Source organism: Corythoichthys intestinalis, chromosome 2, assembly GCF_030265065.1.
Source record: "Corythoichthys intestinalis isolate RoL2023-P3 chromosome 2, ASM3026506v1, whole genome shotgun sequence".
Taxonomy (NCBI): domain Eukaryota; kingdom Metazoa; phylum Chordata; class Actinopteri; order Syngnathiformes; family Syngnathidae; genus Corythoichthys; species Corythoichthys intestinalis.
The window spans coordinates 58629966-58652620 of NC_080396.1; the positions used below are offsets into that span (position 1 = coordinate 58629966).

The 22655-nt window shown below is 38.5% G+C and overlaps 2 protein-coding genes across 2 annotated transcripts in view; both read right to left on the minus strand.

Moving 5' to 3' along the window:
* Positions 1-11319, minus strand: part of ptgfrnb (prostaglandin F2 receptor inhibitor b) — a 74866-nt gene extending 63547 nt beyond the window's left edge. The window contains exon 1 of the mRNA XM_057829561.1: positions 10958-11319. Within this exon, the coding sequence (XP_057685544.1) occupies positions 10958-11018 (61 nt within the window). The 5' untranslated portion in view covers positions 11019-11319. The remainder of the gene's footprint in view (positions 1-10957) is intronic.
* Positions 11320-17425: 6106 nt separating this feature from the next.
* On the minus strand, positions 17426-22630 carry LOC130906740 (T-cell surface antigen CD2-like). The gene is made up of 8 exons (XM_057821336.1): positions 22550-22630; positions 21710-22000; positions 21195-21268; positions 19539-19713; positions 19375-19449; positions 19219-19296; positions 18201-18385; positions 17426-18122 (listed from the first exon to the last, which is right to left on the minus strand). Exons 1-8 carry the CDS (start codon positions 22614-22616, stop codon positions 18039-18041), a joined length of 1029 nt encoding a protein of 342 aa, XP_057677319.1. The 5' UTR covers positions 22617-22630; the 3' UTR covers positions 17426-18038.
* Positions 22631-22655: the final 25 nt, after the last annotated feature.

Below are 22655 nucleotides of genomic sequence, written 5' to 3' on the forward strand. Positions count from 1 at the left end.
GGCGAAGACAGTGGGTCGAAAAACATCGATTTGGGCATCAAATATGGATCTGGCGACTGTATAGAACGAAGCTTTTTTCACATAACGCCTTTTATGCAACACATCCAGTGAGTTTACGGCATCAGAAAGCACCGGGTCTTCCATGAAATGCATTTTAAATTCCTCGATCAATTGAAACCAATGCTAATACAGAGACAAAATGACGGACAAGTGGGCGGAACCATACAGCGAGCACGTGGTTTTGTGACGTCGGTGGGTAGGGTCTATACATTCTACAGTCTCTGGCTACCCAAGTAGCGACAGCAGTAATCAACCTACTTGTTGTCTTTTTGTTGACAAGTCCGAGTCCGCACGCTGCCAGTGTAGCTTGATGACTGCGGCTTGTTACCGCAGTGTTAGCGTCATTGCTAACACTAGCGAAGATATGCTTTGCCTGAAGGTGATACTTTAGGCTGGTTGAGCGTCGATCGAAGGACAGTTAATTACAGCAGGATGTGCAAACAACTTTGGTTTTATCCAGATTTCCATTAGGCAGCTTTTTAAAATGGAGTTTGCCATGAAGCAGTCCTGGGTTATCATCCTCACTCATCATGGGTGGCTGCATTTTGTCCTGCATTGCCGCGCGGAGAATGTATACATCAGCGTGTGGGACTCAAGAGCCAGTTGTGGCCAAACTTAGTGTGAGCGGTAAATTGCGTTATTTTTTTTAATGCGTTAATATTTCCAGATTAATCATGGTCGTTAACGCATTATTGTTGACAGGCATAATTTTTACATTTAGGCACACCTGCAATCGTCACACTTTTTCTGTTACAAACTGACCCCGGCCCCTCATCAGAGAAGGGAAAAGTTATGTGGCCCCTGCAGGAAAAAGTTTGGGGACACCTGGTCTAAACTGTAAGTCCTGATAGGATTTTGAGTTTTTGCAGTGTTCAAAATAAATGTATTGTAACATATCAGGTTATAATATGGCGGGGATATTTGCATGCGTTCCTGAATGCACTGCGTGACGTGCAGGGGTGAGGGAGGAGCGGGAGAGCAAGAGACGTTCCTTCCTGCTGTTGTTGTCGTTCTGGCATGTGCATGTGCTTCAGCTGCGGCTGACAGCAGTCGTGTGTTGGTTGTAGGGCTGGGCGATATGGCCTTAAGTACATATCACGATAAATTGAGCAGATTTACCTCGATAACGATAAATGACGATAAATTCGCCCAAGCAGACTATTATATAATTTGAAAATTTGAATCAATGCATGGAATACAAATGAACCGTTTCTCGTTAATTTTTTAAACCAGCTTTCAATTTAACAATTGCACATGCAGTCTAAACATTAAGTATTAAAAAAATCTTGTAAACAATAAGAATTCTAGTGTGAACATTTTTATCAGCTTGTATGACTTGAAAAATGTACAACATTATAAAAATCAATATGACGACTGTGAAAACATGTCATTCTAACACAAATGACTTGCAGCTTTAATAGTACACTTCAGACAACTTATTGGTAATGGCTGCTGTGACATAATTATTCAACACAAGTGTTTACGTCAAGGTTTCAGTTTTTTTTTTGTTTTTTTTTTCCCCGTAACATTTTTTAATACATGCACCCCCCACACAGACACAACCAGATTAAAGCTGTATTGCTCTGATGAATAAAGCAAACACATACAGAAAAATAGCTGTGGCCATTAAACTGTCATATTATATAACGGCTTCACTGTTGGATTATACTTTATGCTGAGTGCTTTACCATCATGAAAGCTTTCAGAGAAATCACACAGAGATGCCAAATAACGCGACATGATGATTGCTACATGAAGTCCGTGCCCAGTCCACTCATTAATTTCAGCCGTTTCGACAAGGTTAGAGCCGCTGTCCGACTTTCACGTTCATTTGTCGCCGTTGTTAGCCGCTAGCGTTAGCCTGTCGCTTGGCTACCAGAAGAAAGCACTGAAAGCATCCTCTCCTGATATCGTGAGAACCAGGGAGGACAGTGGGTGAAAGCCCGTCTGGAACCCGCCAAGAGTTTACTTAATGTCAGGTGAAAGTTTGGCGAAGCTAACTTAAGCCCGACTCCATCCCGCTTACTTGTAGCGTTAGCCTACCGGGCTTCTGTTTGATTGGCTTCCTGAAAACCACGTGACTCTATACGTACGCACACTGTCTGCTTTCTTAAAGGGAAATGAACATAGCCGAACAACACAGCATCAAAGCGGGATAAAAAGACTATATTTTCTTGTTTTATTAAATTACCGAATTTACAGACATGGTCAAAATTACGTCGGTCAACGTGAAGAATTTCGGTGACGGTAAATTTTCGTTTTACCGCCCTGCTCTAGTTGGTTGTTCCACAAGTTCCCCAAAAAATGAATCAAGTTCCTAAAAAATAAATAATTGCAACCTGACAAGCAGCTTACTCTTTGTCAACATTACAGTATGATACCTGCTGTATTGGAGAACATTAGGGACCAGTGCTACTTGGTGTTTTATCCAGCAATGACTAATGAGCAAAAATTGAGTAAGCATTATTAAGTTTTTATTTTACACCCTCATTACTCTACAGCGCTATGTTTTCACAGATTTAATAAAGGTGGTATGTAAGACACGTTAGCCACGCATCGACAGTGGTCATAATTAATAGAAACCTAGCCCTCCGCAGGGCTAACGTTACGTGAGCGAGTGACAGTAACGTTAATCTTATTTATTAGTGATGAGAAGTCAACTGCTTTAAGATGGCGGCTGTTAACTAACGCCGCTGACTCTGTCATTTCGCATCTAGTTCAACATACCATAATTTCCCGAATATAACGCACTTTTTTCCCCCAAAATCAACTTGTAAAATCATGGTGCGCATTATAAACGGGTACATGGATGGAGACAGATATATATATATATATATATATATATATATATATATATATATATATTATACATACAGTATATAAAAACAGATTTTCTTTTTTTATTGACATGGCCATGTTGTGTTGAAGAAACGTATGCGGCGATCCGTTGCCGACCATTACTGTATGTGACGTCACCATTTTGTTTCGGTAATACTTCACTCTGATCGGCCGAATGATTTCGTCTGTGTTAAATTCTGCTTTTTTCACTCTTCATAAAGCACAGAATTTAGTTTCTTGAACTCATTTGAGTCAACGTTTATTGCAGCTCCGCAACTCGGACCATAACAAACATAACAACACAGACTTCCTGTGTCCGTCAACTATATCTGTCCCTTGGGAAACTCAAACTCAAATAACAATAGTTCCTATTGTTACTGTCGTGTCAACAGCGATGACCTCCCTCGGATTTCCGACTTACGTTCTCACTTTCATTTTACCATATCAATCCATGGAGGAAACATTTATTTATCATGATGAAACGAGCAAGTTATACAGAAGCCTTTAAAAGAAAAGTCATATCTGTTTTGTTTTCTCCTGGATTCTGGTAAGTACAAGAAGTTATCAGATCATATTACTATCGTACATATTGTCAGTTACGGTAATGTTTTGAACTACCAATGTGCTATGCTTGTGCTGTGTTTCACCAGTCAGTAAAATGACATTTCTGTATCTGTACACGAGCTCTGTTTTCTTGTATTCCTTTATTTATTGGTGCTAAAATTAGGGTGGGCGTTATACACGGGTACAATAATTTTCCCTAGATTTTACAAGTAAATTTGGGGTGCGCGTTATACATAGGTGCGCCTTATATTCGGGAAATTACGGTACATGTGTTATCTATGAGATGCAGCAGACGCTACCTGCTTCCACCGTAGCATTATGCGTTTTGAGCGACGTCGGCGTAGTTTGTAGCGGCTGTTGGCTGCAGTAAGTTTTTTTTTTTTTTTTTTAATTGCTTCTTCCTCTACGCACGTGACATCAGCGCGTTGTCCTGCATTAAAGAAGTCCGGGCAAAATGTGATGCTTAGAGCTGGCAAAATTTAACGATTCCTCGAGGTGAGTAAAATTACTTGGATCAGTTTTTAAACTCTAGTTACTAGAGTTGCTCGAGTATTCGTTTCAGCTCTAGATCTAAGTATGACAAGACAACAATTGGCTAACTTGCATAGCAATAGTCCGCTAGCTTAAATGCTAAAGTTTTTTTTTTTTTACAATGCTCTTAACAAATCCTTCAAACACATATTCCCACCCCCCAAAAAATGGCTAAACATACCTATAAACGAAATTACGAATGCATAAAAAACACATTAGCTCAAACAAATACTTAGCCTATGTTGGTCTTAACAGGGAGCAGCTGGATTCAGCCATGTTAAATGAGTTCTTATTCAAGCAGTGTAGCCACCCAAATCAATAAAACTAAATGCAAACACTTTGAAAACAAACCATTGGAATGCCACTCTAATTAAACGAATATTCGAAGCAGCAAAATTTGATTTGAAGCTTTAGCACTAGTACTAGTAAGCACTAGTAATTTTACTCCAGATTTAAGAACATTTATACATATTTTCACAAAAATCTAGAATCATAGCCTCATTAATTTGATTAGTTGAAAAAAATCTTAATTTTACATCCAACACAGTAGAACCTGCCAGACAAGTCCCGACGAAAGATGGCCGCTGGATACTTATGTTGCTGATTTATGAGTTGGACCAAATTGTACTGACAGTGAACGTGCGATAGATTGGTATGACAGTTGTCCAGCAAACATATATGGAACAGATTTAAGAGATAGCGACTTAATTTTAGTTTTACATTATGACAAAGGTCATGTTTTTTAGGGCATGAGAAATGTAAACTGTAGTGAAGGGAATGAGAATGGCCTGAAATGTGTTAGAGAGATGCTCAACTTGTGAGATCTTAGAATCCTGTGTAAAGAAGTAGAATGCAGACCGATTTTGAGTAATGAAACAAAGGAAAGGCCAGGGTGTAGAAAATTGATGGATAGACCTGCTTTTGGGTGTTCTGCAGGCTTTATTATTAAAGGGTACCACAGCAATTCAGACATCCAAGCCCTTTAAGACATAAGTTTTTGTCAGTGGAATAAATGTGATTTAAAAATGACTTTTGATTGAGTTTTCAAAGGGTTTTAAAAGTCTGCGCTACATGCTAAGGTAAAATGTTTTTTTTTTCTCTTCCAGATTCTGCCCATTTATATTTAAGGGAATGAACAAAGAATTGATAATAATGGCTGATGTTGATGTTCAAGTTTAACCTGTACTAAACCTTGTTGTTAATCAGGTTTTCTTTTTTTAAATACATGCATGTTTCCCAACTGTCTCATCTAAATTCTGTGTTAGCCAATGTTTACTTTTTTTTTTTTAATTCATACATGTTTTCCGACTGTCTCATCTAAATTCTGTGTTAGCTAAAGTTTACTTTATGAAGTCCTGATTTATTATAACAGTTCCCATTTGGAAAAGGTTTCCAACATTGAAAATTCCTGGAATTTTGCAACCGTACTCTCATTTGGATGCCGTTATAAAATATTCAAAGATTTGTATCACTCATAGGTCACCACTGTTTACATTTAGGGAGTGGCTTGGAAAAGCTCCCTTTCCCTTTCACTACTCAGTGAAACTTGATCTGCTGTCTTTTCAGTTAAATTTGAGGAGACAACCATGAAAATGTTTTCTGAAAATGAGCAGCAAAAGATCAGAAACCTGATGAAGAGAGAACTGAAGTCAGTTGTTGGCGAGTGTGCACCCTTCAGTTGATTACAAAAACACTTCATCTTGACTAACGTAAAGAACTTGGCTTTCTGTCAGAAACCATCCTAAGTAAGCTCATGGCACAAACTATACCATAAAAAAATAATCCCCTATCAATAATTGTACGTAAAAACATCAAAAACAGTTGTTAGACACCTGATGCAGAAGCCCATATACGGGACATTTTTCATGGGCTGCTCTTGTCAGCATCAATGGACCAAAAAAGTGCTTTCCCAACAAATTAAAAAGGCAAACTATCGGCAAGTGTTTTCACACTGCTTTCTCCTCTTTTTATAACTTGGAAAGCAATGACAATTAATTTGCAAACTGGATTGAAAACTGCAAATAAAAAGATCATTTACACAGGTTATATTGACTGGAAAATAATATCTCCCAAACAAGTTGGAAAATGTTTTTTGGCCTTATAAACAACAACAACAAAAAACGTCACAAATACAACACTTCTTATCAACAAAGAACACAAAATCTATAGTTAAGCATGGTGGTGGCAACATCATGGTTATTGGCGTTTTTTTTTTCTTCAGTTTGAACTGGGGTCTTTAAGGCTTCTTTAAACTTGCGTGGCCGGTAATCGCGTTGATGTAGGAGGACAGGAGTATCGATATTGCAGGTAGGACACCACAGGCTGGACATGTTTCCTCCGCACTTTATGGAGAATTCCGGTAATCCTTTAGACTTTAAACACAGGGATTCTCTGGCTGATTGCATACTCAGTCCTTTTTGAGAGTGACTGATTTCCACCTTCTCCGGCACTCCAACAGCTACAAAACTAACAGCGTGTAAATCTCCCGCCAGGAGTTCGCTGACATTTGTGCATTTTTGTATTATTTATAGTAGTGGCGGCATTATAAAGATGCACACATTGTACTTGAAGCTTGCGTGGTTTTTAAAGATGGAGGTACTGAGGAACCAAGCCGGGGGAAATTGGAGTATGCCGTCCTAGCATGTGACTAAACAGACCAATCACAAGAGATTGTCAAAAAGGCATTGTCTGCGAGGTGGCAGTAATAGAAGTAATAAACCAATATTTCCTCTGTCCAATGGACCTATCACTAAGCCACACACCCTTGGAAAACTGACAACCCAAGGCTCTGTCAAATTCTTTCGGTGACAGTGAGTGAACAAACCATTTATGGATGATGGCGGGAGTTGGAATTTCTGAATTTACACTAGCACAGCTAGCAATACACTTTTTTTTTTCCTGATTTTTTTTTTTTCTTAATGAATTTTGTCTAGAAGCAGACAGAGGGGGTTGCAGTATGCAGTGGAGCGGTATTTCAATGGTATTAAACTTTACAGGGAGGAGACCATTATTATAATCGAGGCAAAATGCAACCGCTCACAACTTAAAAACGACAAACCCCACAGGCTGAATATTTATCTAGCCATAACGTTAGCTACTTAGTAACTTCATGTCATGTAACCTGTCACATTTTGCTCCCGAAGCTTTTGTGGCGATGAATAAGCAGTCTTTTATATTCATTTGGATTCTCAATATTATCCAGAGGTGCTAAATAAACAACTGACATCATAAACATATACTGGACTGTCTCAGAAAATTAGAATACACAATATTCTAATTTTCTGAGACAGTCCTGTACATTAATCCACCATTTAAAGCAGGGGTGTCCAAACTTTTTGCAAAGGGGACCAGATTTGGCGTGGTAAAAATGTGGGGGGCCGACCTTGGCTGACGTCCTTTACATAGAACAATATACAGGACTGTCTCAGAAAATTAGAATATTGTGTATTCTAATTTTCTGAGACAGTCCAGTATGTGCGACATGAATACGGCATAAATAGATGCTTAAGATAAATGGTGAGAGCAGGATGCAGTTGAGCTGACCGCAACCACATGCTAAGATGTATGTGAGGACAACTTTCTTCCGTGTGCGTCCGTGACCAAACGTAAGTACATATCTCTTTCTATATAGAAAGTTTGTGGTGTTTACTTAAGACTTTCAGTGCTGGGGTCTTGACATCTTAGATTAGTTGTATTTTATTCTATTTATGCAGTTACAGGCTCGTATCGTAAACAAGTAAGCAGTCGAATATTATCAAACTAACGTTAATAGTTATGTCTACGGTTATAAAACATGCTATCAAATATATGTACAGTGGGGAGAACAAGTATTTGATACACTGCCAATGGGAAAACCCATTGAGAGTGTATCAAATACTTGTTCTCCCCACTGTATATATATATATATTTTTTACAAATAAATCATTAACTTACATTTGAGCAAGCATAAGTGTCCTTGGTGATTGTCTAGACATTCAGTAGTTTATGTAGTCGACAACAGAGCCAACCATAGCTTGCATTAGGGAAGCTTTTTTTAAGATTTGAAAAAGGTACTCAAAAATTCCTCTCCCCAATCTTTCAGGGTACCTGGTGTTGGAATTACAGGTACCCCACGCACAGCGTTTAACCATCGGGATATGGGATTTTGCAAATCTAAAGTTAAAAAAACATTGCGTTAAGAAACGACCACACATTCCTATGCAACTCTACGGTTGGTGTCAGAGTTTTCTGATTTGGGGGCACGATTTAGCGATAGGTCCATTGTTATCTTTCTATGCACCTCTTAACTGTTTGCTTGACAAGTATACCATATTCTTCTAATGCTACTCAAGGTGCTGCCAAGCATGGCTTCTTTCTATTCCATCTGTTTAAATAAATACAGTAAGTGAATAGAGGAAATTCAAGAGGTTATCATCTATTAGGTGCCCTCCTTCTGTTTTGCAGAATCACACAATATGTACCACAGGAAAACTGGCAATATTTGAGCATCTGACACAACCCTAATTTAAGCCAATTCCCTCAAACACACAAAAATGCACGTACACATACAGCTCTGATGACTAAACATATGGTAATGTCAGTATCCTAATCGTGTTTGGCCCTTAGGTGGAAATCTGCCTTATGACTAAGTAGTCACGTGGCCCCTTAGTCGAAAGTTGAAGGATAAACTGAAAATGATACTGTAGACACATGGTGATACACAATGTAAATGTGCCCCAATCATAGGGAAGATTGAACAAGAGAGGCTGAGACCTAGAACTAACAGGTCAACTCAGGTGAAAATGAAGACTGTAAAAGTACAACTCACAGAGCTGACAGGGCGACAACAGTTAAACAGTATTTTTGTAAGGTAAAAGTTTTTACTGAATGTTAAATTAAAAGTGCTTTCCTGCAGGTTTGGTAAGCTTGTCCTAAGAGATGTTGCAAACAGGGCAGTCGTCCCAGGCAATTTCCTAGAAAATACAGAACCTAGGGACTGTTTTAGACTTTGCAACACAAGGGCCCCTTACTATTTACAGTCACTGGTTGGTAGCCAACAGCGGGCCCTGTTGTAAACTGTATTGCTGCAAACCTCAGCCAACCGGGTTATAAAAATTAATAAGTATATAAACCCCCAAAAGAAAAAAATAGCTAAGAGAAAAGAAAATCTTAAAAAATGATGGTGCTTAGTTTGTTGCTTGAATCGATCGTGAATGTCGAATAAAGGTCTTTGTTTTAAGCGAACCCTTCTGGTACCTCATTGAAAAATGCTCAATTTAGAAAATAAAATGTTACACAATGCTTTTTTAACAATCATTTTTTTTTCTAAACATAAGTAGTTCCACACAAAAATGCAACTGTGCTGAAAACCCCTGTGAATACTGGATTGGCACTGATCTCATGACCAGATCCAATACTCAAAAAATATCTGAATCGATCACCAATACTGAGTATCGGGTCGGGACAACACTAGGCGTGTGACAAAATATCGAAATGGTGATATATCGTGATACTTTGTATCCCAAAAGGTTATCGATATGCTCCTGCCATGAATCGAGATATCGTTTTGAAAAGGTGTCAATGTCTAAAAAAAAAAAACAAAAATGAACCAACAAGTTGCTAACAAAATTTTCCACCATAGTGTCTCAGTTAATTCTAAGGCTGCATTGACGGTGTTCGATGCCCAATCCATTTAGACGTTCGTTCATTTGACACCAGAGCATTCACAGTCATTCTGTCCGATTTTCAGGGCATTTACAGGTCAGTTGCTGTTCATTTTAGGACATTTACAGGTCACTTTCTGTTGAGTTTGAGTCACTGCCTATTCATTTGGGTGATTCCCAGGTCATTTCTTGTTCTGCAACCCAAAATACACATGAAGAGACCCATAAAATACCCCAAAATCAACAGGAAGTAACTGAAAATGAACAGGTAAATGAACTTAAATGGCCCAAAATGACCTCATTGCCTGGCATTGGCTGCCACTACCGGCCATAGACGTTCAATCCGTTTGAAGTGGGAAGATGGCAGCGAATGAACATTCGTTCATTCGCTGCCACCCTCCCAGTTCAAATGGATTGGATGTGTACTTGCGATAAACTCATTCCAATTCACAACAGAATGTTGTTTTTTCTGTTTATTAGTTGTTTGTAGAATATCCTAGAATGATTTCCTGACCAATATATCGATAATCGTTGTATCGCCATATCGTCAGATCATCGTTATCGTGAGCTTTGTATCGCAAATCGTATCGTATCGTGAGGTATAAAGAGGTTCCCACTCCTAGACAACACAACAGGAAAACCAATGACACAGTGCGATGGGGAAATCCTTCTAATGAAGTCCCCAACTATGTCAGGCTTTGTTTTTTATCTTGGGGCAGGGTGGCCCCATACTCTTACTTGCATAGTGATCCCGGGGGGTCTAAAAACAAAATGTCACTATGGAAGTGCAGGTTCAATACCAGTTTTTTTTTTTTTTTTCCTTATTTAAAGAAAAAAAAAACTTTAAAAATAAAACTCCATTTGTTAACTATTTACCAACAAACCAACTGCTGCCAAGGCAACCTAACATAACAACACCAGGCCGGTCGGAGTGCTTAACATAGCATGTAGGAATCCTGACAAGTTAAGTACAGTAATTCAATTCCATAGCAGGTACTTCATTGTACTGTAGGAAAATCATTTGATACTTTTGTGTAATATCAATTTTTAAGTCCACCTGTTAAGATGGTGACAAAAATATACCAGCAGTATTTAGATCAGGGGAAACTGTCAACTATTTATTTCTTTATTTAAAATTGCTGGGTGAAGTTGGAATATTCTGAACTCTTTGGCGTAATGTCTCACCTTCGTCAGTTGCTACGTATATTTTCAAAACTAATTTTGTCCTTAAAAAAAAAAAAAAAGATACAAGATTCGAATTGTGCGGTGGCGCGTATCTCGAGTTAATTAGCTATCAATAGTCAAGCAAGAAAACGTCTTACCGAACATGAGCGTCGCCCAAAGCAGCGAGAGGAGGTAGTTATCCATTAATTCTCGTTCCATTTTGCAATTAAATCCCTTATCTCCCCCCTTCTTTCTTTGTCCAGTGTGGGGGGTAACACCGTCCCCCGACTACCACGGCTGTCGGACCCTTCACGAAACTCTGCCAGCCACTTTAGCACCGTTCGCCGGGCGGAGCCTTTGCACAAACAATATGCCAGCCGTGGTTCCAATGAGGACGATAAATCCACACCTTCTGGACGAACATGGAGGTTGTGTTTGGACACGGGAGCGACTGTAACCTGTACACGGGATTTGATTCACGAAAGGCAGGTAGAAGACGGGAGCGCGTGGCCGGAAGTTAGGTGGTTTGAAGGAAAAGGGGAGGGTTGGGAAGGAAGGGTGAGAGAGAGAGAGAAAGAGAGAGAGAGAGAGAGAGAGAGAAAGAAAGACGGGGAGGGTGTGGAGAAAAAGAGGGAGCGCACTCACGCTGCTTTCATGCTGCATGACATATTAGTTTAATTAGCTTTTATGTGACACACATTGCCGACACAGCATGATCTCCAAGTGTTTTTCTTCATTGGCAAAGTCTAAAGTCCCCATATGTCTGATTCCTCGATGAGCAAACATGACAAGACGTGGGTTTTAGTGCATGGCTTCTTTGAACATACGTCATCATTCACCTTTCTATTTTCATACTCCTGTCTCGAATGTGGCCCTCTCGTGTTTACTCTCAGATCAGTTCAACTTGATTAAACACTCAACTTTTTCAGACACTCAATCCAGTGGTGTCCATTTTTTTTCTCAGAAGGCTGCTTTCAGAAAACTCAAAGGGATGCAAGGGTCAATTTGAAAACCCCTCACTGTCATTTGTTAAATAGAGGACTGGAATCGGGTAAAAAAAAAAAACAGTCCGTTTCTTGAAATGTCTTTATTTTAAGTTGAACTCAACTAATTTATTTAAGTATGAACTCCTTGGCTTTCATTGACGGTGGTAGACATCCATTCTACTTTATATGGGGGGCTGGTCAGTGGTCAGTATGATTACGCAAAGCCAGCCTTCCCAGTTGAAATTGATTTAATAATTGTCTGGCAGTGAAAGAGTTAAGGGATACAATCAACAAAATAATCCAGAGGTATAAGGACATTGCAATATACTGTATACTAGGGGTGAACGATATTGGAAAAAACTGACATTGTCAATCTTTGGGGGTTTGCGATATATTGCGATATATATTGCAATATACAGTGCCTTGCAAAAGTATTCGGCCCCCTTGAATCTTGCAACCTTTCGCCACATTTCAGGCTTCAAACATAAAGATATGAAATTTAATTTTTTTGTCAAGAATCAACAACAAGTGGGACACAATCGTGAAGTGGAACAACATTTATTGGATAATTTAAACTTTTTTAACAAATAAAAAACTGAAAAGTGGGGCGTGCAATATTATTCGGCCCCTTTACTTTCAGTGCAGCAAACTCACTCCAGAAGTTCAGTGAGGATCTCTGAATGATCCAATGTTGTCCTAAATGACCGATGATGATAAATAGAATCCACCTGTGTGTAATCAAGTCTCCGTATAAATGCACCTGCTCTGTGATAGTCTCAGGGTTCTGTTTAAAGTGCAGAGAGCATTATGAAAACCAAGGAACACACCAGGCAGGTCCGAGATACTGTTGTGGAGAAGTTTAAAGCCGGATTTGGATACAAAAAGATTTCCCAAGCTTTAGACATCTCAAGGTGCACTGTGCAAGCCATCATATTGAAATGGAAGGAGCATCAGACCACTGCAAATCTACCAAGACCCGGCCGTCCTTCCAAACTTTCTTCTCAAACAAGGAGAAAACTGATCAGAGATGCAGCCAAGAGGCCCATGATCACTCTGGATGAACTGCAGAGATCTACAGCTGAGGTGGGAGAGTCTGTCCATAGGACAACAATCAGTCGTACACTGCACAAATCTGGCCTTTATGGAAGAGTGGCAAGAAGAAAGCCATTTCTCAAAGATATCCATAAAAAGTCTCGTTTAAAGTTTGCCACAAGCCACCTGGGAGACACACCAAACATGTGGAAGAAGGTGCTCTGGTCAGATGAAACCAAAATTGAACTTTTTGGCCACAATGCAAAACGATATGTTTGGCGTAAAAGCAACACAGCTCATCACCCTGAACACACCATCCCCACTGTCAAACATGGTGGTGGCAGCATCATGGTTTGGGCCTGCTTTTCTTCAGCAGGGACAGGGAAGATGGTTAAAATTGACGGGAAGATGGATGCAGCCAAATACAGGAACATTCTGGAAGAAAACCTGTTGGTATCTGCACAAGACCTGAGACTGGGATGGAGATTTATCTTCCAACAGGACAATGATCCAAAACATAAAGCCAAATCTACAATGGAATGGTTAAAAAATAAACGTATCCAGGTGTTAGAATGGCCAAGTCAAAGTCCAGACCTGAGTCCAATCGAGAATCTGTGGAAAGAGCTGAAGACTGCTGTTCACAAACACTCTCCATCCAACCTCACTGAGCTCGAGCTGTTTTGCAAGGAAGAATGGGCAAGAATGTCAGTCTCTCAATGTGCAAAACTGATAGAAACATACCCCAAGCGACTTGCAGCTGTAATTGGAGCAAAAGGTGGCGCTACAAAGTATTAACGCAAGGGGGCCGAATAATATTGCACGCCCCACTTTTCAGTTTTTTATTTGTTAAAAAAATTTAAATTATCCAATAAATTTTGTTCCACTTCATGATTGTGTCCCACTTGTTGTTGATTCTTGACAAAAAATTAAATTTTTATATCTTTATGTTTGAAGCCTGAAATGTGGCGAAAGGTTGCAAGGTTCAAGGGGGCCGAATACTTTTGCAAGGCACTGTATATTGCAATATTAAAAGTAGAAGAATGTTCACCAGACTTAAATAGCTCTGTTTGGGAAGACTTTGGTTGAATCGCTATGATTAGAGATGTCCAGATCCAATCACATGATTGGAAATCGGGCCGATCGCGCCATTTTTCAGAGGATCTGAATCAGGTGAAAAGGATCAGGGCTTTAATTTAAAAATTATAGTTTTTCGGCTTCTTTCTCATACACCCTCTCATGCTCCCTCCTGAAATCCAGTGCGACCAAACTATTTTACTTGGTCACCAGTGCAGCTGGCGTTTGGCACTTAGTTAACGATGATTGGCAGGTTTTTAGCTTTGATCTGGCCAGAGACGTCTCGGTAGCTCCACGAGCTAAGGCAAAAATGTGTTAATCATCGTCAAACTTCGTACACAATCTGAAGTGTGCTGTGGCAACTCATTCGTTGAGTAAATTAGAGGCTGTTCTCGGCAGCGTGAGCATCAAAGCAATAAAAACAACAACTTTTTTACGGTATCGGATCGGGAAAATCAGGTGACCTGGACCCGGTGCAAAAATATGCGATCGGAACATCCCTTGTATTCATATGATACCGTTTATTCCAGGCTAAGGGGGTTTATCTGTGAATGATGAAGATAGGTGTATATAAAAGGGGATCCACGAAGCCATGTCTCTGCCCAAATGCTGCTTTTATGAAGAAAAACAAAAGTTTAACGTGAAAAAACACAAAACAATCGCACGTCCTGCAATGGTACTATTGCGCTTGCGCACATTGCGTTGGCGAAGTTCGCACAATAGTTTGTGCAGGCCTACTGTATATATTTATATTTACACTACTAAAACAAATTGAAGAACAAAGACAAAAATGTCCAGCAGCAGCAAAAAAAGTCAAGAAAATCACAACCAAGATGGCTCAATTTATCACTTTGAATTTTTAAAATATAAGTTTATTCATGTAAAACCAAATATTTAAATTCTCCAGTTTCCTAAAAAAATTTAGCAGTTTTTGACCCCTAAACTAATGGAGAAGCACTGTTTAAGTGACTAGCTCTATCTAGTGTGAAAGATGAGAAGTGCAACAGAATGTAGGCTGACTTTAAACTTCTTTTGCGGGCCTTATTAAATTATATTTTCATAATTTTGCCGTGGGCCAGTATAAACTGGGCAGTCGGCCACTGTTGGCTTACAGGCAGTAGTTTGGACATGCCCTTTATAGGGCAAGTGAATTTAGTAACTAAAAACAACCATACACCTAAAATAGCCCAGGTGTCCACACATGTGTACATCACATTTTTGGCCATGTAAACCACAATATTAACGTGTTAACTTATATTGGACGGTTGGAAGGGGCATTCACTTATCGTGGAGAATAATGTCAAAAAATGCCAATATTTCTAGAAAGTAGGCAAAATATCTGTCGTCAGACATTTTTAAATGCCAGTAGTCTTTTAGCCAGTCAAATGCGAGTAGTGTCGCTGGTTGTGTGGTGGTACATTCAACTGACTTTGGCGCAGGCAGCATGGAATCGATTCCCACACAGTGGCTGTGTGAATGTTAGTGTTGGGTGCAGCCCGCCTTTCGTCCACAGTCAGCTGGGATAGGCTCCAGCACCCCACGACCCAGTCAAGGATAAGCAGTATTGAAAATAGATGGATGGACAAATGTGAGTATTTCAGATTGACGTCATTGAGCCGTCACGCATTGGTAACCTATTGTAATATGGAAGTCAAGCGGCCTTTGCTAGAGTCCTACACTAAGATTGGGGAAAGACAAATACATATTGCACAGGTACAGAAACCATAAAGAATGGGTGCCGATTTTCTTAGCTGCTTTTACCTGTTCAAATGTATCTGCATTTATGTGTTTGTCACACAATACCTGCGCTCGCAAGCGGTATAATTTTTTTTGTGTTTAAAAACATAATATTATCATTATCATAGTTCTGCGAAATATTTCATTTGCATATTTAGATTCTTTGACAACCATTTCATACATGGAGGTCATTCTTTAGATACAAAACCTTGTTTTTTTCTTCCTTTAAACTTGAAGGACTGGCTGTGAATATTCATCTTTCAGTGCCACTGATGGCACCAGACGATCTCTGACAGCCTCTTCCAGTCAAAATAGGTTAGACGTCATTTAAAGTAATCTCTTAAAATCCGAACTATTGTTCTTTGTATAGACTGACAAAAGTTCCCAGGTAAACCGATTTCTGTTTTCCTCAAACATTGAATCCACAGTCCATACATGTGACCGTCAGGTTTTAAGAAGGGTACAAATATGCAAATCAAATGCATGCATAAAAACAAAAACATGAACAACATCAAGTGCCAAATCCTGCGGCTAAAATGTTGTCACTGGTGCAAAATGGTTTTACATGATGTAATACAAATAATTGGTAAACAGAGTAGACATAGCAGAGCTTTGTAACAGCCTGCTAACTAACAAGTGTGTCCTCACCAAACTAAATAGCTTTAATTATTAAACGTAACAATAATTAAAGGAAATTTGAGTGAGTGTCAAATGAGAAATGTGTGGTTTAAAAAAAAAAAAAAAATGTGCCTGACAAAGAAAATAGGAGATGGGTTTGTGGATTGTGTTTGCCCATTTAATTATGTTCTCATAGTTTTTGGGGAATAGAAATTTGGTAATGAAACAATTTTACATCCATCCATTTGGATTCGAGCCAGTATCTTCTATTTTTGCATTGCTATGCTTTTGTTTTCAAAACTGAACCTCTGTGTTTTTTTAACCAGATGAACTTTTCGCTGTTAAAGAGCATGCCCACGCCCAAGTCACTCTGCAAGCAGCAAGAAGAGGTGCGGCCAGTGTAACCTCAGGCTCAAGGCTGAGACCAAAAGGATGTGAAGAGAGAAGCGTCAAGTGTTTGTGGTGAGAGTGTGAGTCTTTGTGTATGGGAAATTGATGTGAAAGAACCCTGAATCTCTTATTCTCCAATGTCATAAATTAACTGACTATATACATATAATAACCAAATATATATATACAATACCAAATATGCAGTAACGAATTAGGTTGCTTAAAACAGCCACCAAATTCCGCATATCAATTTAACATAACACTACCATCTTGTGGACACAATTAACCAATGCAGGTTTTTAACTTTGAATCCTCAGCAAGGACGTGAATAATTTAGCTGTGATCTTAAAAGTGACATTAATGATACATAGAGCTTTTTTATCATAACTAAAAATAAATAGGGGATGACATATTAACCTTAAACATTACTGGTGGACTATATAATGTATGGTATCATGAACAGGGTAACAAAACAGCCTGCAGTCATCCATAAAACTTTCCACTCTGCAGTAGCTCAGCCCTGTCAAACATACTGAAAACCACATCTCTGCAAAAAATGTAATGCACCTGCTTTGTGTTGAGCTGAGAGCTGCAGCAGCTCGAAAGACTTGTCAAGTTCTACCAATATTCCGCTTACCTCATGCATTAAAAAAAAAAAAAAAAAAAAATCTGTCTACTACTGTCTACATTTTTATGTTCTAACATTAGAAGTGTATTCAAATTATTCTAAATGAATGAATACAACCTCAAGATCCAACTGTTATAAAACAAATTTTATTCCTATTAATTTTCAGATATACAACAAAACTTTACATTGATTTAAGGTACTGTGATGTATTTTTATATTAAAACTTAATATAGTAAAATGCAAGCCATAAGAAAAAGTAATGTGATCAGAAAAAGCCACAACATTACATAAATCAGAACAATTGAGTAAAAAAGAAGGAAAAAAAGAGGATTAATCCAGTACAAAAGCTGCTTACAAATTGTCTCCTTCTTGAAGATAATAATAATAAAAATAAACATTACTGGTAGGTTACGCATGTTATAGGTCGTTAATGTTGTGAAAAAGTTTGTATTGTTTTTTGTTCTGGTTCTGATTGTTTTTGTCATGGAAAACTGGCATTAAGAAGAGGGTTAGTGCCATTGAAGAAGAACAAAAACTAGTTGGCAGGATTCTCACTTTTAAAAGGAGAATTCTGACTTTATTCTCAGAATACTGACTTTAAAGTTAGTCTGACCAAGCATTTATTTTCTTCACTGGCCCTAATCCTCTTCCAAAGGCATTTGAATAGGTTTGTGTGACTATGGAGATAGTGTAGTTAAATTGGGGAACCTCAATACTGCAAGATGATGATCGTCAGGACGATACTGTATTTGAAGGTGATGCATTATCATGTCGTCACATTCTTTGTGCTGGAATCGCTGTTTTCCTGGGCTTAGGACAAGGAGGAGCATGCTTGTCTGGGCCCATTGCTTGAGAGTCCTTAAGGCAAATTTGTGGTTGTTCACTTTTAAATATGAGAACCAGAGTTACTTTCGACTTATGTATCTTTACACTGACCTGTGTGTCACTTCTGGGTCTGGCCTGAGGTTTGCTTCTTTGATACCTTGGCTCTCTGTGCTGTCTGCTGCGGTGTTGCCGGGGTCCAGTTTGACCATGACAATGGTGATGTCGTTTGGGTGGTTGATGACGGTGTTGGTGTTGTCCTTCAGAATTGGTCCATCCCAAGCGAAGCTCCTCCTCCTCTGTTCAAATTTAATCAAAATAAATGAATGTTTCAAATATTTCATATTTTATTGTACTGTATAATACTCTCTCTATATATACAGTATATATGCATTAAAGAGGCATTAAAATCATGTTCCAGCATTTAATACTGTTTCATGTATAATAAGAGTGTCCCCTGGTTGAAATGTGTTATCTATGTAGTTATTAAGTGATTGCGATTGTTTTTTTTAAGTGCATTCTCTCTGCAAATGGCAGGCATTGAACTTAGTCATGGTGTGACATCACACAATGCCTTATTGTGCAAGCACCTGTCCATGCCCAATAATATTGGGAGTGCTGAGCACTGAGACATGCCATCTGGAGTCTGCCACTTCCAGAGTTTGAAACTGAGCTCACTCGAGAAGACAAGATATAAATCATGCAGTATTTAAATGTATATGTGTATGTGGTCTCGTGCAATACTCTTTGCGAGGCATCAGGTCACTACACCACACACTTTGCCCCCACCCACGAGCATCCCACCTACACACCCACTCCAATCAGAACAAGGGACTCTATTTCGAGGAGACCTCCATGCGTTGACACATTTGACTTTCCTTGATAATTTTTGTGTGATTTTGTTGTCAGCGCATTCAAATATGAAAAGACAAAGCAGTGTTTTAATAACATATTAATGAGAAGTGAGATTTTGCAAAACAACAGAAAAAGGACGAACTACAATAGCTTGAAAAATAACATTCTGGGCACTTAACAATTTGTTGTACAAAGCTTATAATATGCAATTCAGAATTATGGAAAAAATTATAACAAAACCAATTTAGTGCACTTTAAGCCGTATGCGTTACCTTACCTTTAACTTGTTTTTGTTTTTCTTTTATGGCTCGAATACAGCAAACGAATAGGATAATGATCAACAACAGAGCCAGGCCTGATAAGGACAAAAAGAAACATACATTTTAAAGCCATGTTTTAGATATTATAAAATTAACCACTGAAGCAAATTTACCTCCCAAGCTAGCAAGGATGCTTGCCATGATCCTAAAATCTAGGCCAAATAGTTCTTTGGGGAAGATGGATTCACCTTTAATGATGGCACAGAGAGACAGGAAAATTTTAAAGCAGCACCAGGAGATGTAACAAGAACAATCTTGCAATTTGGATAACACTCACTTGAGCCCATGCAATTTTGTATCAAGCTTTCACTGTTCATGGAACTGACTCGATTGGAAATTTTGCATTTGAATGAATAATGTGGCACCTCACTGGCAACTCGCAGTACAGTCTTCTCATTTTCCTCGGACAAAGGCTTATCATTCTGAAACCACTCCAGAGTGTCATAAGCTGTCTGTGGGTCAGAAAGATATCTAGAGTAGTTCAGAGTTCTTTAAAAAATAAATAAACAAATGAATAGTCATGTAACAGTTTTGTTTCCAAAATCCCAACATGACAACTTTAATTTTATTCATGTTAATATGAGTTTACAGAAATGCGATTGCTCTAAGACTGCAAGGGAAGCTGAGCTTCCCCTAAAATGTCCCAAAAAAGTAATCAAATGTATACTGCTGTGTGTACAGGTCATTGACTAAATATACGTTACAGTGCACTCAACTTTTGTTCAGAATCAGCTTTTGATCACTGGTTATGATGCGACTTTCTTTTCTTTCTTTGAATGATCTGTCTGAAGTTAAATCAGTATTTGATGATAGCGAAATGAGGAAATCAATGATGTTGTGGTGTAAACATTCGCTTGAGCGTTTTAAAATGTTCATTCCGTTGTTCAGTATTGAACCGGAGACTTTCCTAATTATCTTAGCGATTAAAGTCTCATGAAGAATATATTTCTATTTTCCTTGTAAATAAATTAAAACAAATCATTAAAGCAACACTAGGTAACTTTTCAGTTTTGGTCGAGTTTAGCGACACCGGTGGACAAAAGCGGTAATGTTTTGCCTTTAGGAAGACTGCATTTCCCATGAGGACCATCGCACAGTGTCGTAAAATCATGATCTCCCGGTCGCCTGCAGGTGGATTAAACAACATTTCTGTTTCCAGCGGCTGTGTGAAAGATGAATAGTAATGAAGCCATAAAACCAGTTGGTGCTAAACAATAGCATGACAATGTTGGTAATAAGAAACATTCGATTTTGTACTGTATTCCCCCTGCCCCCCCCCCCCCCCCATCCTAACTTGTCAGCACTGACAAGGGGGGGGGGGGGGGGGGTTGTGTTCATGGCAGCAAGTGAAAGCCGGGCCTATGTTTATAATGGATTGGGAAAGGAGAAGTGACGTATGCCATAAAGAAGTCAGCATACTTGTAGTTTTTTGTGTTCCTGCCACCCTCCTCAAAGTTAATTAGTGCGGGTGAAAGCGATACAGACCCCCTCAAGATATCAAAGACATATCGTCACAAATGTTATGAAAATATTTTATAATGGTTGAAAAGTTACCTAGTTGGAGTTAAAAAAAAAAAAAAAAAAATTCAGTATCCAGTTGAAAAATTTAGAATCGTGACAAATTATTCATTCATTCATTCATTTTCCATGCCGCTTTTCCTCACGAGGGTCGCGGAGGTGCCGGAGCCTATCCCAGCTAACTACGGGCAGTAGGCAGGGGACACCCTGAACTGGTTGCCAGTGACAAATTAATAAAACTTAATTCCATAATTGTAAAAAGAAAAAAAAAACTACCCTTGTGTTTTTCACTTGCCATTATGGAACAAATGCAGTCAATACAATTGCTTTTTATAAGGTAATATATTGGTAATATGGGTCCTATCACCTTATATGTATTTTGGCTACAATGAGAAAAAGGTGTGTTTGCCCTTACCTTACCAGGAATGCACGTGAATTTCACATTGGGCAAGACACATTCAATTTGCAATCCAGGCTTTGGAACAGGATCTGATCAGATACACAAGATCAATACTAACACTTCAAAGCTACTGATAAACAGAAGTAACCGAAGAGAAAAATAACAACAAATAAATCAACCCATTAAGGGACATTTATTGGAATGCTTGGAAATGTAGATTTTTTTTTTTAAACACCAGAAAAATAATTGTATGATTCAGTTGTTTGCTTTAACCATTAATTCTGTTAATCAAACATACTGAGTATACACTAATTAAATAAAATAAAAAATCATATCTAAATACTTAAATAATTATTCTTAAAATTCAAACTCAAACTAATTTGATGTGGGGTGGGTTAAAAAAAATACTTGTGTAATATGCATGACTCTTAACGACAAAATTCATGCATATGTACCTACATTAGGAGGTTTTAAACCTAAAGCAAAGTCAAAAGTCATTAAGAAAGTGGAAACATGTAGTTAATACGTACCCAAGATACACAAATATAGGCCTTTTCCATTCAGTAAAGGTTCCCCATTTGTATTAAAAACCTCAGGGATGTAGAGGCCTTCACTGCTTCTCTTCAGGTTTGTCAGCCTTAGAGAACCATTTCTATTAATATCATCTGGCTTCCCTGAACGAGTCTCATTTGAAAGTCGATGAAAGATCTTGGTCTTGTTGTGCTTCCATCTCAGATTGTCTAATGTTTGCAGTTTGTGTTGCAGAGGTACAACAAAACTCCCGCCGACAGGTGCGTAAGCTTCACAAGTATCTTTGGCTTCTATGGAACAAAAGAAATAAGGAAAATTAATTTCCATTGTCTGGATTGTTTTAAAATTGAGAAGTTTTTCACTCCTACCGAATGATTTGTACTGTATCTGAAAAGATAGTCACTTTCTTTTTGTTCCACTGAGTCAACCTGGACATTTTTTTGGTTTGCCTCACTTCATTGTGATTTTTTCTCTTTTTCCACTTAACATATATCATCAAAAACATGTTGTTTGGTTTACACTTGTCATATTTAAAGTTGATTTGGATTTTATAGTGAGATTACAAAAAATGCACACACACACACACACACACGCACACACACACACACACACGCACACACACACACACACACACAAAACCACGAAAAGGAAACAAAAAACAGATCTAATTCACATTTAAGATAATCGTGTTACATTTTTTGACATAACGACCGTGGAAGAATATTTCCGTAAAAGTAGCAAATAAAAAAGTAAGTAATATTAACTATCATTCCCTTTTCAAAAGCCTAAAGGAAAGACAATGTGATATCAAATATGATAAAAGTGTCGAAGTTCTATACCTGTTGAGGTAAAACTGCAGCAAAACAAGAACAGGGAGACAATAATTGAAGCAGCCATCTGCATCATCAGCGTCACAGCAAGAAGTGCAACTGCATGTCTATAGGA